This window comes from Asterias amurensis, chromosome 8, assembly GCF_032118995.1.
Source record: "Asterias amurensis chromosome 8, ASM3211899v1".
Classification (NCBI taxonomy): Eukaryota; Metazoa; Echinodermata; class Asteroidea; order Forcipulatida; family Asteriidae; genus Asterias; species Asterias amurensis.
Window position 1 is genome coordinate 5,305,374 of NC_092655.1, and position 16,197 is coordinate 5,321,570.

The 16,197-nt window shown below is 37.8% G+C and overlaps 2 protein-coding genes across 2 annotated transcripts in view; one reads left to right on the plus strand and one right to left on the minus strand.

The window, feature by feature from the left end:
- LOC139940445 (major facilitator superfamily domain-containing protein 10-like) overlaps positions 1 to 16,197 on the plus strand; it is a 130,299-nt gene that overhangs the window by 11,325 nt on the left and 102,777 nt on the right. The gene's annotated exons all lie outside the window — the stretch shown is intronic.
- Positions 8,647 to 15,387, minus strand: LOC139941189 (uncharacterized). Its single transcript, XM_071937653.1, has 2 exons — positions 14,598 to 15,387; positions 8,647 to 11,697 (listed from the first exon to the last, which is right to left on the minus strand). Exons 1-2 carry the CDS (start codon positions 14,932 to 14,934, stop codon positions 11,042 to 11,044), a joined length of 993 nt encoding a protein of 330 aa, XP_071793754.1. The 5' UTR covers positions 14,935 to 15,387; the 3' UTR covers positions 8,647 to 11,041.

The window sequence follows — 16,197 nt, forward strand, 5'->3', positions numbered from 1 at the left end:
TTCTTAACGGTTGCCTGTCATGTGAAGACCGGTGGTGTTGTCATCTGCTGGAGGCCTTCGGAGGAGTGCGATTGGGAAGCAATCTAACTGATTGAGATGAGACCATCTTTCCATTATTACCCGTAGTCTTGCTGATGGTGCTTACCAAGTAAAAGCTTCATAGTGGTAGAAGTGGGATGGGTTTACTCTTACATTCAGTCTTGCTGGTGGTGGTGGCCAATACGGTAGAATTGTGATGGGTCTACTCGTAATCATCGTATAATATAACCCGTAGTCTTGATCATGGTGCTTACCAAGTAAAAGCTTCATAGTGGTAGAAGTGGGATGGGTCTACTCCTATAATATAACCCACAGTCTTGCTGATGGTAGCCAAGGTAGAATGGCGATGGGTCACTCTCTTCATGCATCACCCACGGTCTTGTCACTTGTCGTTCAAGCTTACTGGTGGTATAGGATGGTGGGTGCCCCAAAAAAACTCCCATTAAAGACACTGGACACTATTGCTAATTGTCAAAGACCAGTCTTCTCACTTGATGTATCTCAACATTATGCATAAAATAACAAACCTGTGACAATTTGAACTCAATTGGTCGTCGGCGTTGCGAGATAAGAACGAAAGAAAAAAACACCCTTGTCACACGAATTTGTGTACTTTGAGATGTTTGATTTAGAGACCACAAAATCTTATTCTGAGGTCTTGAAATCATATCCGTGGAAAATTACTTCTTTATCGAAAAACTACGTCTGCAGAGGGAGTCGTTTCTCACAATGTTTTTTTACAGCTCCCCATTACTCAGTACCAAGTAAGGTTTTATGATTGCTAACAATTACTTTGAGTATTACCAACAGTGTCCACTGCCGTCAAGGGGTGTTTATACGTAACTCATAATATCTTCAGAAGTTATTAAATGTGACTGGTTTCGAAGACCATGCGAGACGTCATTGAAGTTCCAATTGTGTCTTTAAAACAACTTGGCTTTTTTTTTTTACCAAGAAGCAAAATGTTTTTTTTTTTTTTTTTTTTTTTAGAAGTTATTCAATGTGACTGGTTTCGAAGACAATGCAAGACGTCATTGAAGTTCCAATTGTGTCTTTAAATAAACTTGGCTTCTTCTTTTTTACCAAGAACCAAAATGGGTTTTTTTTAGTTTTTTTTTTAGAAGTTATTCAATGTGACTGGTTTCGAAGACCATGCAAGACGTCATTGAAGTTCCAATTGTGTCTTTAAATGAACTTGGCTTTTTTTTTACCAAGAAGCAAAATGGTTTTGTTTTGGGGTTTTTTTTTCTGCGGAGTGACGTTGCTGTTGTCAGGGAGTAAGGTGATAGCGTCATTATTTACAGGGTAGCCCTATCAGTGTGAAACACTGTTCTCTCTGGGGGCCCTGTAGAAAAAGCAAAACGCAGAACAAGAGATAAACAAATGCACATGTATAAAGAACAAACCTCACAAAAGTAACAACAGCACTCTATACCACAAAATCAGAGAGAAAAAATGTTACAAAAACCAATTATGCAAAATAAATCGATGACTCCGTAATCGACAGTACCTAGAAGTGAATGAAGTCAAGGTTGGGTCATTACGCAATCTCTCAGGCAAACCGCTCCATAAAAGGGAACCTTCGTAAGAAATCCTTCTGTTTGCCTTTCTCAGTCCTCACTGGAGGCACACACAACCCTTTACTCTCTGCATTTAACTATTTTACCAGAAAAAAACATTGCCTTGAAGCCGTACGGGAAAATAGGTCTTGTTGATAAATGGGTGAGTTACCATTGATGGCGTTGTGAGCTAATTTGATTTTTTAAACTACCATCTACTTTCGATAGAAACCCATCTTAATTTTTACCGTTTTTTTATATTTTATTTTTTAATGTCTGCTCGTCCAAAATTGCCTGTGATGAGGCAACTTTGAATTATTGAGAATATCTGTACAGATATAGAATGTTTCATAATTTGTTCGGAACTCGTCACCAGTGAATTCGTAAAGGGCAATGAAACTGAAGATTTCCATTTGAAAATTTCAATGGGCATCAGGGCAATCAGTTTTGATTTGCCCTCGCTGCTCCCGTGAAGCATGCAAGCACTCATTAAATTACAAATAATATATTCTTGTTGAAATTTCAAATTAAAAATCGACTCATTCCAGCAATATCACAGGCATTGATCATAATTATAATCATAACCCAATATCTGTCTTTTTATGATACTGGACTCAATTTCATTACTCACTCAGGAGTCACACAGTAGATCGTATACTGCCAGATAATGAATGCAAATTGTGTGGACAATCCAAGTTTGATTCAAATCAATCTACACAATCGGTGGACGGGAATATAATTTTGGTTCTCTGTATTCATCGCCACCATGGGAAAAAGGGGGGGGGGGCAGGTAGATGGAATTTCATCCCCCCCCCCCCCCCGAGGTAATTCAGAACAAACTGCTGACGAGTGAGTGGTCCCGAAACGCACTTTACTCGTCAATTTGTGGCTGGCTTAGTGTTCAGCACACCCCATGAGGGATAGACGTTGTGTTTGTACAGTTAGCTCAGAACCCATACGGAAATACAACGGGCACTGCTGACAGAAACCAATAGCCTCAAATGGCTGTGATTACCATTAGACTTGTTAGGACTAATCTCGCCGTTACAGGACCCTAATCATTTCTAATTATTTTGCACTTTTTTTTTATGTTGGAAATGCCATAGTCTCTTGTTCTATATTCAAGGGAAAAGCAGGCAGGCAGGCAGGCACAAGGGAAAAAAACCACCGACGCTCGTCTCAAGTATATAGAAAGGAGGATGAGGAGAGAAAAAAATGTGATGAAGAAAGATAAACTAGGCGGGATGATTTGACATAGCCGGGGGGTGTTCTTGATGGAAGATGATGATGACTTTTGTACGTACATGACAAAGTGAAATAGAATATCTGACTGGGTAATCGACGTGGTAAGGGCAGTATTACGAGCTTGGGAATCAGCCACATTCTGGCCAAATTGGAAAAATAATTAGAGGGAATAGGATCCCATTTAAACGCCAATTCCAAGATGAAATCTTTTATCGGCGAAAGTTTATACTCTTCGGGTTGGGTATTATCATGACCAAAACATAATACCCTCTTTTTCTTGTCAGAATAAAGGAGGAAAAAGGGCCTTAAACTGAACGCAGGATATGCGGTTTTGAGAAGGTTTATGTGCGGCAGGCACAACCATGCAGCCTAGCTGCTAATACACATTCATGTAACATTTTAACTATTATTTAAACCGTCTGCTTAAGCCATTGTGCTGGGTAAACTTTAATCAAATGTTAATAATTTGAAATGCTGCTGCTGCTGATATTGTTGCTGTCGATGTTCTTGTTGTTCGTGGGCTTGGTCTTGTTAGTGTCGTTCAAGTTGATGATAACGGGCAGACATTTTGTATTTTGCTATTTTTGATACGAGTTTAACTGACTGATGTGGGCACCACACTGAGTATACAAAATCTCATGTGCCAAGCTATGATAAATTTAAGTTCACCAACAGTTATTATAACTTTTTTTTGGGGGGGGGGGGGGGCGGGGGGCGGTCATAAAATATAGATTGTGTGTATCCGAACCAGGGCTCTGTGTTTTGTTCTTGTGAGGAGATTTGGAGTCTTATGCCTTAAATTGGTTCCTATTTGGGGGCTTGAGATTTTGAGAAGTGCCTCAATAAAATTGGCAGTAAGTCGGTTTGGGAAAAAGCACATTTTCGTAGGATTTTTTTTATGGGCCAATTAGCCACAAATCCAAACGGCTGACCTGCCAGAAATTGAAAAAAAAAAAAGGGTTTGTATTTGTTTGGTTTTCAAGAGGCTGAGAGACTTTAGTTATTTATCGAGCATTTCTAAATAACAATTATCCCTTATCTTTTGGGGGTTTATTTTAGTGTTGTGAACCCCTTGCTGTAGCTTTTTTGGTGTTTTTTTATTTAATGGTATAAGTATTCATTATTTCAAAAATATAAAAAGACATCACAATCAGTTTATTGAAATGCGTCAAATCTTTAAACAAACAATCTAAACAAAATTCATTAGAAAAATACAACAAACTTAAACAAAACAAAGCACTTAATTAAATTGACTAAAAAGGCACTATACGTACACTAAGTACACTGGTTAACAAATAAAAGGAGAAAGGACATTTAGGTTTGATTTAACATTACTTAACAAAGAACTCAACTGATCTACCATGTGTTATTATTAGTCCTATCCCCTTCGTCCCTACTTAATGATCAATGCCAACATAACCCGATCTAGACGCGATCAGCGAGCATTAGTCGTCTTTCAGTGTAACAATTAACTCCTAATTGAAACAAAGCAGTCTGTCAGAGAAAAATGACTATTGTTGGAATTACCAATACTGATTAGCCGCACGGCAAATTAAGCAATAAAGTGCCTCGACCTCTCCCAGAGCTTTACCGGGCGGGGACCGGGGCTCGATACACGGCAGCGTTCTCAGCAACAACTGGGAGACAAATTGATATTGATCGCGGACTGCTAGTCATTAACCAACCGAGCCATAATCCATGAAATTAATTTCACACGATTCGCAACGGTAAACACATGAGTTAGGGACTGGTATCTGACTAATTATTGGCAATATCACTTAAAAATCATAGTCTTAATAGTCATCTGTCAGAAATAAAAGAGAAAGTAAAATGTATAGCTCTATTGACAAACAGGCGGCTAGCTTGCTTGTTTGCTTAATGAGTTGCATGCGCGATAAAGAGTGGTGAGTTTAAACCAATCAGTTGAGCATTAAGTCGTCTATTATATGTATATAGCGTTCAGTTTGTTTTAGGACATGGATACTATAAGCTACTTTCACACGAGAGCAATTTAGCAAGGTTCCCTTGCTAAATTACAGCAAGGTTGTTAAAGCCATTGTACATTTCGGAACAGAATTCTTTTAAAGTTCACAGATTAACAAATAACTTACAGGGTTTACAGAAGGTAATGGTGAAAGACTTCACTTGAAATATTATTCCATGAAGTAATTTACTTTTTGAGACAACGGCAATATCAATTCTCGATAGCGATAATTACGGATTTATTTTAAACACATGTCATGACACGGCGAAACGTGCGGAAACAAGGGTTGGTTTTCCCGTTATTTTCTCCCGACTCCGATGACCAATTGAGCCTAAATTTTCACAGGTTTGTTATTTATATATATAAGTTGTGATACATGAAGTGTGGGTCTTGGACAATACTGTTTACCGAAAGTGTCCAATGGCTTTAAATCTTACAAAATTTACCTTGTGTGAAAGGATATTGTTGGTTTCTAGTCCAAGTTCTCTAATTGCAAAATCTTGCCACACGTATATTGCTACATTTTACAACCATGCTAAAATTAAGCAAGGGACCCTAGTTAAATTGCTGTTGTGTGAATAGCAACTTATGTTTACACAACGATTCGCATGACGTTGTGTTTTGGGTTTTGTTGATCGAGCTTGTATGTTGGCCTTCGCCGTTTTTCAGCTCATCCAATTATAAAACCTTCTCCAGTCGTTTACTTTTTGCCGTTTTCATGAAATCAACAATATTCTGGGGGTTCTTTTATTTATTTATTTATTTATTTATTTATTAATTTATTTATTTATAGTACTTTAATGAGGTCAACCAATGTATGGCTGGCAATATACGTAAAACTAAATCACAGTTGAAATTAATTGTGCCCATGAAGACGAATATTTCATCTGCTTACTTGCGGCCTAATTATCACAATCTTTATTTATTTCTAGAAACTAAAAACTTATTTTCAGAGACCTTAAAAACAAAACTCATCAACGAAAGGAATGGAAACTGGGGAACGATTTGTCCAAATACGTCAAGCAGTCATTTATAGAAATTATGCTAGCCATGCTCTGTAGCTGTTTGGTTCAGTCATGAAGACTCGTAAACATTGAGTATTATCAAGAATTTGACTTTGCTATGACATAATGCATTTTTAGTTTGAGGCCGTATCCAACTTGGCATTACCATAAATGGCTGCGGCTGTTGCTAAGGGCGTTGCTAATGACGTCCTATACCTCAACGCATGATGACGCGGAAATCTAGCCCAAGCTGTAGCCGCTAATTCTGGGGCGGCCTAAGCGTTCACTTCTAAGATATAGTCAGGTTCCAATGAGTACTGTATTGAAGACAACACTCATTGGTATTTGGATTAAGTTTTGATACCAGACTATTTAGAACATCAACCTCTTTTCGAGCAAGAAAAGCAAGATGGCCACTAAGGACAATTTTTGTACATTCGTTTCGAATATCAAGTCCGCAAAATGACGAAAACTGGAACAGCTCTACAAATCTTCGGAGAAAATCCTTAAGTGCGCACCTGCCCAGTGACGTAAGGCCCCCCCCCCCCGGAAATCTGGGGGCTTTGAGATTCAAAATGACTAGAAAAATTGTCGTCTCTTTCAATGTTTGTGTTCTCTATTTTCACGCTGAATTTTGTTTGGTATACCTCCATCGTCAGACTGTCAAATAAAACTATTTTAGACGATGACCCATAAGACTGGTAAAAAGTGGCGTGCCAATCACCAATCACCATTATTTGTGTCAAAACAAATTCGAAGGCATAATACGGTTTTAATTGGTCAGAAGTGCCCCCCCCCCCCACAATAACACCAACGTGCCCCCCCCCCTTTCCCCCTAAAAACAAACAAGTATATCAATATTGCCTTTTGGTCTTTCACAGTTTGTTATTACTGGCTCGTACCAATATTAGTTTTATTTACAGATCTGTAAATAGATAAAAAGATGTGGGGTTAATTTTCTTCCATTTGCAATCAATAATAACAAACGATTCTTTCTTAAATAGACAGTTTATTCAGGCCTACTAGATCCACATTTAATATTCCTTTTGGCTAATTTGGTTTTGTAATAATAATCGACGGTAAAACAAAAATATCATACGAGATTGTTTTTCACCAAATAAAAAAATAAAAACAGGAGATAAAACCAGCAAATTGGCCAAACACTCTGCTGTATATGTCATTTTGTTTCTAATCGCTCTCTCTCGCAACCGTCCGGACGGTAGTCGCATCTTTACCGTGGATCAAGTTTCATCTGAGCGCGTCATACGAGCCCCGTAAAACGTCCGTCTTCCGGGGCCCGCTTCACCGGTAATCTCAACCTTACTGCCGTTGTTTCTTTGATGTACCTCAGGTGGATGGCAACACCAGCTATACCTCTCGTGCCGTAAGCACTTCCATGCCTGCCGGATTCGCGGGCAACTGGGGAAAAAAAACCGTCAGCGGATGTATCATTATCGCTAGTGTGTCTGCTCGATTAAGTGCAGTTTTTTCTTGTTGAGGAAATGCGTTGGCAGAGTGATGTATGGTACAACGATGATGTCGAACTCATCTGGGTTTTTTGTTGGTCTGTATTTGCCTTTTGAAAGATTCATCGGAACTGAGAGCAATTGGTTTTGTGAGACCCGAGTGCATGCAATACACTTAAGAAGCCGACAAATTAGCCATTATTATGAGTAATACAGCTGTGGGTGTATATTTATATTTTGATGTGGTGCCGTTATTGGCTTCTTTATCTTGCAGGCTGTCTTCTAAAATGACTGATAATTAAAATAGCTTATCAGTTAATGATTAGGACTCTGAGTTTGTGTAAGAATTGCATTTTTTTTTTTTTTTTTTTTTTGGGGGGGGGGAATAACGGTTTCATTAAAAACGAAGTAAGATTGTGTGAGGAGGTTATATTATAGTTTATCTTCTGTGAAATAAGGAGAAAATGAGACAGGAAAAATAATGGTATGTCTGCCTCATGTAAACTGGCAGCAAGTCTGGTTTGGGAGAAAAAAAATACATTTTCGGTAGTGTTTTTTGTGGGCTAATTGGCAAAATCCCGAACGGTTGAACTGCAAAAAATTAAAAGTTTAGTTGTCTAGCAAAATTTAAAGGATTGGTTTTCAAGAGGCTGAGAGACTAGTTCTTTGTTGAGTATTTTGGAACATTAAGCATTTGATGAGGGGGGGGGGGGGGGGGTGTTTAATGTGGAAAATTAGGCAGGACACAAGAATAGTCTGGTCTTATTTAGTGAGTGCTAATTTACACGCAACAACCATTGCTGTGACACAGGGAACATTGTTTTGGCGAGACAAAACGTTCGGAACGCGAAAAAAGGTACAATTATTTTTTAAAGGGGGGAATTGTTTGTCTTTTAAAGATCACGATAGCAACGAAGTCTTCTGTCGTAACTTGAAGTTACTAACTTCTTTAAACCTCTGAACCCATGTAAATGGACCTACATCTCTCACACGTCTTCACGTCTCCTGGCGATCACTAGAGCTAGCTAGTCGAAACGTCGAGACCAATTAAGCACTCACTCCGCGGTAGTGAAGAACAAGAAGACCACTCGGGCCATCTAAAGCTGAAATAGTCCTGGCCGATTATCTATCTTCCGCCAGGGAAGTTAAAAGGCAGGACAGTTCTTTTCTGAACTGAGAAGTCTCCCGATTTTCAAAAATCTGCTCTGCGTAAGTATAGAGTATAAAGCAAGACATTCAAGTTATCAAAAGAACATAATCTACTACAAAATTAAAAAAGACAAAGTTGTTCATGCTATTTTCATTTCTTTTTTTATTCATTAGAACAACTCTTTTCAACATATCTCTGACTGGCATGAAAACAGAGGTATGATTCACAGTTATGTTGGTGCTGAATCAATCAAATTACTGATTAACGCTAGAGTGATCTTCAAATCTTGATTTTGAAAGGGTTTAACCGTTTAAGAACATTCATTATGCCCTCCCGTTCTCGAACCACAATGATCTAAGTGTTCCTGTGGTCAATTTCACTAAGATAGTCCTCACTTGTGACAAGTCATGTGACTCTTAAGGTATGGTTAAAAACCTAAGGCTAGTCCTAAGTTAGGAGGATTGCTCGTCCTAACTCGAGAGAAGACTATAGTCTTAATTCTTTGTGAAATTCAGCCCGGTCATTTTTCGGCAACAAACAGTATTTCCCTTTCATACATTCGTATCTGCACAAGTGACACTGCCTCTTCAGTTAAAATAGTCATTCAATTCAAACTCCATTCAATTAATATGTAATTCAATTCCTTGGTTTAAGGTTCATAGATTTCTGAAGAAATATAATTAGATTGTTGTCTTAGTTGCCGAAAAATAACAGAGAAACCTGTAGATTTTAAGGCAGTGGACTGTATTGGTAATTGTTCAAAATATTTATTGGCTTAAAACCTTACTTGGTAATGAGTTATGGGGACAGGTTGATAGTATAAAACGGCTCCCTCTGAAGTAACGTAGTTTTCGAGAAAGAAGTAATTTTCCACGAATTTGATTTCGAGACCTCAGCATTAGATTTTGAGGTCTCGAAATCAAGCTTTAGAAAACACACAACTTCGTGTGACAAGGGTGTTTTTCGTTTATTCTTATCACGCAACTTCGACGACCAATTGAGCTCAAATTTTCACAGGTATTGTTAGTTTATGCATATAAGTACCAATAGTGTCCAGTGTCTTTAAGTACATCAAAAAGCATTGGTTTTGGTTTGAGGATCTTTAAATTCTTAGAACTATGTTGTACTCTTATTTGCCGAAAAATGGCAGGGAAGGCCTAGAAATATAATTACATCCACAAACGTTGGTTTTGGTTTGAGTAACTTTAAATTCTCGAGAAGTAGAATAAGATTGTCCGCTCAATTGCCGAAAAATGACACCGTGAGAACCTTGGTTTTGAGGATATTTCAATTTCTGGAGAAATACATAAGTTTGTACTCCTAATTGCCGAAAAATGGCACAAGGGAAAATCTATAAATAAAATTAACTCCATAAGCATTAACCAATCAGATCAGCACATTCGCTTTCGACCAATGGCAGACGACAGTCAGACGCTGGTTTGAATTGGGATGTCGGTGGAAATTATGAACCGTTTTAAAGATGAAATTAGATTTATTTTGCAAGCAATAAGTCGGTATTACGTCCACTGGAGTGTTCTGAAGAAAATAGTTTTAGAATAAGACATTTTATAAAAAAGGTGTTTGGTGCAAATTGGTCAACAATCTGATGTTGACAAGTCACTGTCCTTAGAGGCACCGGACAGTTTTGGTAATTAATCGAAATAATTGTTAGCATAAAAAAACCTACTTGTAACGAGCAATGGAGAGCTGTTGATAGTATAAAACATTGTGAGAAGTGGCTCCCTCTCAGGTATAGTTTTTGAGAAAGAGGTAATTTTTCACTCAAATATGAAAGTACTACAAGCCTGAAGTCTTTTTAAAGCAGCTGAAGGCAAACAAGTTTGTGCGACAATGGTGGGTTTTTTTTCTTTCCCTATTATCTCGCAACTTCAATGATCAATTGTGTTCAAATTGTCACAGATTTGTTATTTATAGATATGCTGAGACACCGATGTTGAGAAAACTGGTCTTTGACAATTACCAGAAGTTTCCAGTGCCTTTAAAGAAAAGGGTTTGAAATAAAAGAGAAACGCGGCCTGGTTTGCATTTATCTGATCAATTCCATAGACGTTTTGTGACAAAGAACACACTCATAGATGAACTTTAATGTCCAACATGAAAGACAGAATTTAGTTTATCGTCAGAAAACCGTCGGTAGAAAAAGATATACTTTTAACAGTTGACATTGACGAACATACTATGCCTATTGTGCATCAGTTCGTGTATAAATGTTTCACCAATTAAAGACAAGCGCAAATCACTAACATAAACATTTTAAAGATATCAGACACGCCAAAGAAAACCCTTTGTGTTTGTTATTAACAGGCCAATTGTACAATAATTAAAAGTGGCAATATTCAAAATTTTGATAATACAGTAACTATACAAACAAATCATCCTATACACGCGTCCACCTTTTGTCATCTGGTAATAATATATATAACACATAACATAATATCTTGACATACTTTATAATAAACGTTTTTATAATAATATTAACGTTTTGCTAATACATTGCACGTGTGAACACCATAATCACTACATTGAAGGTCGCATAGCGTCCAAAATAAAGACTATCCGAATATGTTTATGTGTTATGTTACGATACTCGTAACAGGGTTCCGAGCGGATGGTGCAAGGTGTTGGAAGGGTGGGGAGTAGTTGACGGGAAGTTGATGAAGAATTTGATGACGAGATAAGACCGAGGTATTAGACTCCCCTTGTATGGGTCTAGGGGTGACGTTCTCATGGTACAAGATAGGGACTCGAACCATCCTTTGGGCTGCCTGGGCTTGAGCCTGAACCTGGGCATGAGCCACGTGCGCCATGTTGGCAGCTTCAAGTTCAGCGGCGATCTGGCGTTTCCATTTGTTCCTTCGGTTCTGAAACCAAATCTTGACTTGAGTTTCTGTGAGGTGTAGAGACGCTGCCAGTCCAGCCCGCTCTGAGCTTGAGAGGTAACGCTTCATGTCGAACGTTGTCTCTAGTTGGAATACCTGACTACGTGAGAATACTGTGCGTGTCTTTTTCTTCTTCTTTCGCTGGTTCTGGTCACCTCCGTCGCTGTTTGATTTCATCATCCCACTATCGCTGTCCACGTCGCTTGTTCTGTCCTCCGTCTGTGGGTCTGGACTGTGGGGTTTGTTAGGTGATTGTGAGCGGCTGCTGGATTTAGTCGAGTGGGTAGGGGAGGTCTGAGGAGCGCTGGACGGTGAGGGTCTGGACAGATGAGGCTGGTGTAACATAGCACCTGGGGACAAAGTGGAAAAATGGAAAACAATCAATTAGCAAAAGTGAGAAGAAATGAGCAGGTAGTCATCGACATGAAACTTGAGATGATTGTAATGTATTCATTTTAAACTGCGTTTTCTTTCAAGGGTATCAGAAGGTCTTAAAGACTAATTGATCAAATAGAGCACATCAAAAGAACCTATGAAACACACAATTTAAAGCATTTTTTTTTTTTTGAAAGAATAAATAATGAGATGATTTGAATTTGTTATTTTATTCTGTAAACTGCTTTTTCCGTCCAAGGTTGTCAGAAGGTAGAAAAGGCTAATTGATCAAATAGAGCACATACAAAACACGTCCTTAAAACAGCAAAATGTTTTTGTTGAACAATATATTTATTTTAAAAAAAAATAGTAAATAAGAAATAAAAAGGAAGAATAAGAAAAAGGAAGAAAAATTTTGGTTGATAATACCGTTGGATAATTAGCTTTAGTTGACAAAGTTTTGTTATGTAAAAGTTACAAATGGGTATATTTAATGACTGCTCTCAATGTATGGTTAACTGACACCAATAATGATCGAGTTTGACTTAAAAATCCGTTTGCAAACTTTGTAAACACACTTCGCGGTTATTTGTGTTGAATATAACTATACTATTCATTTCTGTTGGGCATTTTGCCAATTGGATTATCGTAGTTCTGATAGTTTGTACGTTTGTTTTGTTCGCTATGAGTTGTTCAGTCAATGCAAGATGTATCTTGTTAAAGGCGATGGACACCATTGGTAGTTACTCAAAATAATGTTTAGCATAAAACCTTACTTGGTAACGAGTAATGGGGAGCTGTTGATAGTATAAAACGTTGTGGGAAACGGCTCCTTCTGAAATGACGGGAGAAGTAATTTTCCACGAATTTTATTTCGAGACCTCAGAATTAGATTTTGAGGTCTCGCAATCAAGCATCTGAAAGCACACAACTTCATATGACAAGGGTGTTTTTTCTTTCATTATTATCTCGCTATTTCGAAGACCAACTGAGCAATTGACCAACTGTTATTTTATGCATTTGTTGAGATACACCAAGTGAGAAGACTGGTCTTTGACAATTACCACTAGTGTCCACTGTCTTTAAAACAAGTTCAAACTTTGCAACTCGGATTCTTTGCTTCTGAAATACCCATAAACATACGGAACAGAAGTATGCCTGCTTGTGATGAACTATTGACTATTTGAAACCACAAACGATCATTTTGACAATGTGCGGTATTTGGTTAAGAAATCAAACAATTGTTGTGGTGTTTTTCTTGAAGTTGGAAGCCTATCGGCACAAACACAAAAACTTAGTTTGTGAGAAATAAGTTGGTGTAAAAAAAATGATTTTTTTTTCTATCAATTTGTTACAATTATCTGCAAAATAATGAATGAAATCGTGGTCTACTCTTCTTATTATTTTCTCTGTTTAAAGTAACTTCGTTTCAAACAAACTCAAAATATGAAAGCAATTCTTGATTGAGGTTAGAATATAAAGTTAATATTTATTCTATATTCGATTGCTGGAATTGAGAAAGTTTACTCAAGATAGTCTATTGAGCTTGTTCAAAAAACGAACTCATTTTAAAGACACAGTTTGTGGCATCATTGGTTTGGGGTTGTGTAATCAACTGTTTAGTTTCAAAGACACTGGACACTATTGATACTTGTCAAAGACCAGTCTTTTCACTTGGTGTATCTCAACAATGCATAAAATAAGAAACCTGTGGAAATTTTAGCTCAATTGGTCGTCGAAACTGCGAGATAATAATGAAAGAAAAAAAAAACACCTAGTCACCCGGAGTTGTTTGCTTTCAAGGTGCTTGATTTCGAGACTTTAAATTCTAAATATGAGGTCTCGAAATCAAATTCATAGAAAATTACTTCTTTCCCGAAAACTACGTTACTTTAGAGGGAGCAGTTTCTCGCAATGTTTTATACTATCAACCTCTCCCCATTACTTGTTACCGAGTTTTATGCTAATTTGGAACTCTACGTGGTGGAAGTATAACCAAGAGAGGTTTGCGGTATTACCATGTGAATAAAGCTCTTTTTGAGTTGTGTTGGCTTTAAAAGGAACAGGTAGTTAACGACTCGACGTTTCGATCAGGTGCTCTGGTTGTCTTCATTTTTGGTCTTAAATTGAAAATCTTGTCCAATGAACACCTCTACTGAGTTGATCTAAACTGGGAGACCAACTTGTAGAATAATATATAAGTTAACCACAAGAAAGGAAGAAGCATTTTGTAGGGTTTTTTTTTTTAAGAAGAGGAGGTGCCCTTTTGAAGTGAAGAAGCTCGTCTTTGTTTCGAAGTGTCTTCAAGGAGCATTCACTAGAATAGAAATAGATCCTACCTTCCAATAATCTTTAATCCCAAATGAAACCATATTTATCCAAGGCAACTGTAATTGCTCATTATTAACTTTAGCCGAGTCACGAAATCCGTCTTAATTTGTTTGTATCAAACAAGTTTTTGTATTCTCTCTGTCGTTCGTTTCTACATTGTCAATAACAAAATTAATGAAAGTTACGCTCCGATTTTGACAAAGCAAGCTTGTTTCAGTTAGAATCCCTTGTTGTTGCTGTTGGTGTTGTTGATATTGCTGTAGAAGTTGATGTTTTAATCGTTGAATAAACGAAGATTTCGCTGTGTTTGTTAAACCGTTAATTATTTGTTTTTCAAAAGGATCTGGATAATATGCCTACTTTGTTATGATTCATAACAAACGAATTAAACAAATAATAGGCTCAACAATTTAACACAAACTTAAAGAAATCGAAGTTAAAAACGTATTCAAAGTATAATTTGAGAGTGTTTTTTTTTTTTTTTTTTTTTTTTTTTAATTGAACACAAAATTTAACGAAAACTGAAAGTGTTTTGTGTACTTACTTTCATAAGCGTAGTGGAGAAAGGCATTGGCGTGTAACCAGGGGTACCAATGTCCGGGCGAGAAAGGTGCCGCTGCCGGGGCGAAGGGATAATCCCTACGGGGAAGATCAGCTATCTGCCCGGTACCCCTTTCCTCCATTTCACGGTGATCGTGGAGCGACTCTCGACTCGATACAATTGCCGGTGGGCTTTCTTCCGCTCCGGAGGGAGACTTGGAGGATGTGGAGGCAAGAATACTATCAATACTGAAGGAAGTACTGCATTCACTCTCCCGTCGCTCCATCTTTCTCTTTTTCGATACAACTTCAAAGTCTGTGTTTCTCGAGTAGTGTTGCATTTAAAGCCGGGGAAATACTGGGAGCCTCCTTGCTCGACGATGGTTTCGCTTAAGCCTAGCCTGTTTTAGTGGAGTTTAACTTGACTGTGCTTGGTTTAACCGAGATGGGTTCTGCGCACGAGTGTCCGCTTGTGGCACTTCTTTATCAAGGACCAATTAATTGGTTGTGCGACTGAGGATGCGTGTGTGTGGTGGCTGTATCATCAAAGACAAGTGGGACGTGGCCTCTTCAGAAATCATGGGGAAATTAACAAGCGCTGGTTTGCTACTGTGCTTTAGACCATCCCTCTCATCAAGGGAGAGTACTGATGGATTTCTCCCGACTGCATCACATGTATACACCCAGAGTGAATAGGTAGTGGGAATCTATAAACCTATATGGTTCTAACTAGCCCTCTGGGCGTGATGATGTCAAGATGCACCCATCCACAACGAGTTGTATGGGTGTGTAGAGCCTGGCTGGCGCCGATCACCTATTCACATAATAATGTTTTAATAAAGATACCAACAGAGGTTAAATGGGCGACAGTGGGGAACGATAGCACGTCATTGGATACGAAGAAAGGCTAATAGGATTACTGCATGGATTGCAGCCAGTTAGCTCCTCCTCCTCCTACTCAACTCTACACTCTTATGTTTTAACTGCCCCTGGCATCTCCTTTACCAATTTTTCTGCTGCTTTCTGATTTGTTTATTTTATATAAATATTTCCATGCAATTTTTAAACTTTGATTGATTCCAATATAAGTTTCTTTTTCGTGACAAGTTCTTCATGTTCAGCCACTGGCAATATTTCCTCTTTTTTTTTTATTTGGAAATGGGATGTATTATCGTTCTAATGATTAATGTATCGAATTTAATTTAAAAGAGAAATATTTTAATCGAATTTGAAACTGAAATGTAGATGACTGATTGGCAGTTAAGTGAATGAACCATAAAAAATGTCCCACATTCGAGTTTTATTAAGTCCGTGCTGCAATAACACTGTTGTTTGTATCCTACTAAAAGTAACAACAATTTTCTTAAAAATAAATCTTCAAGTTTTACCATGGAGCAATAGACTAGATTGCTCGATGGTTTGACGGTGGTTTTCCTATGGTTCAATTGCAAAACACTTACAAAATAAATATGATAAACAATGAAAATGTAACATATCTCCACAAACACTTGTTAAAGAGAAACTTGTCAGGGAAATTTCCAGCCAATAACACAACAATAAAACGGCAGCCGACAACAACCAAAAACATTGTTAAATGGTGCGTT

What these genes read in the sequence shown, in the direction of transcription:
- LOC139941189 (XM_071937653.1), bottom strand. Translation starts at nt 14,934, where the DNA reads ATGCAACACTACTCGAGAAACACAGACTTTGAAGTTGTATCGAAAAAG. An exon ending in TCTCCACTACGCTTATGAAA is followed by an intron (nt 11,698 to 14,597) that starts GTAAGTACACAA and finishes CTTTGTCCCCAG; the next exon opens with GTGCTATGTTACACCAGCCT.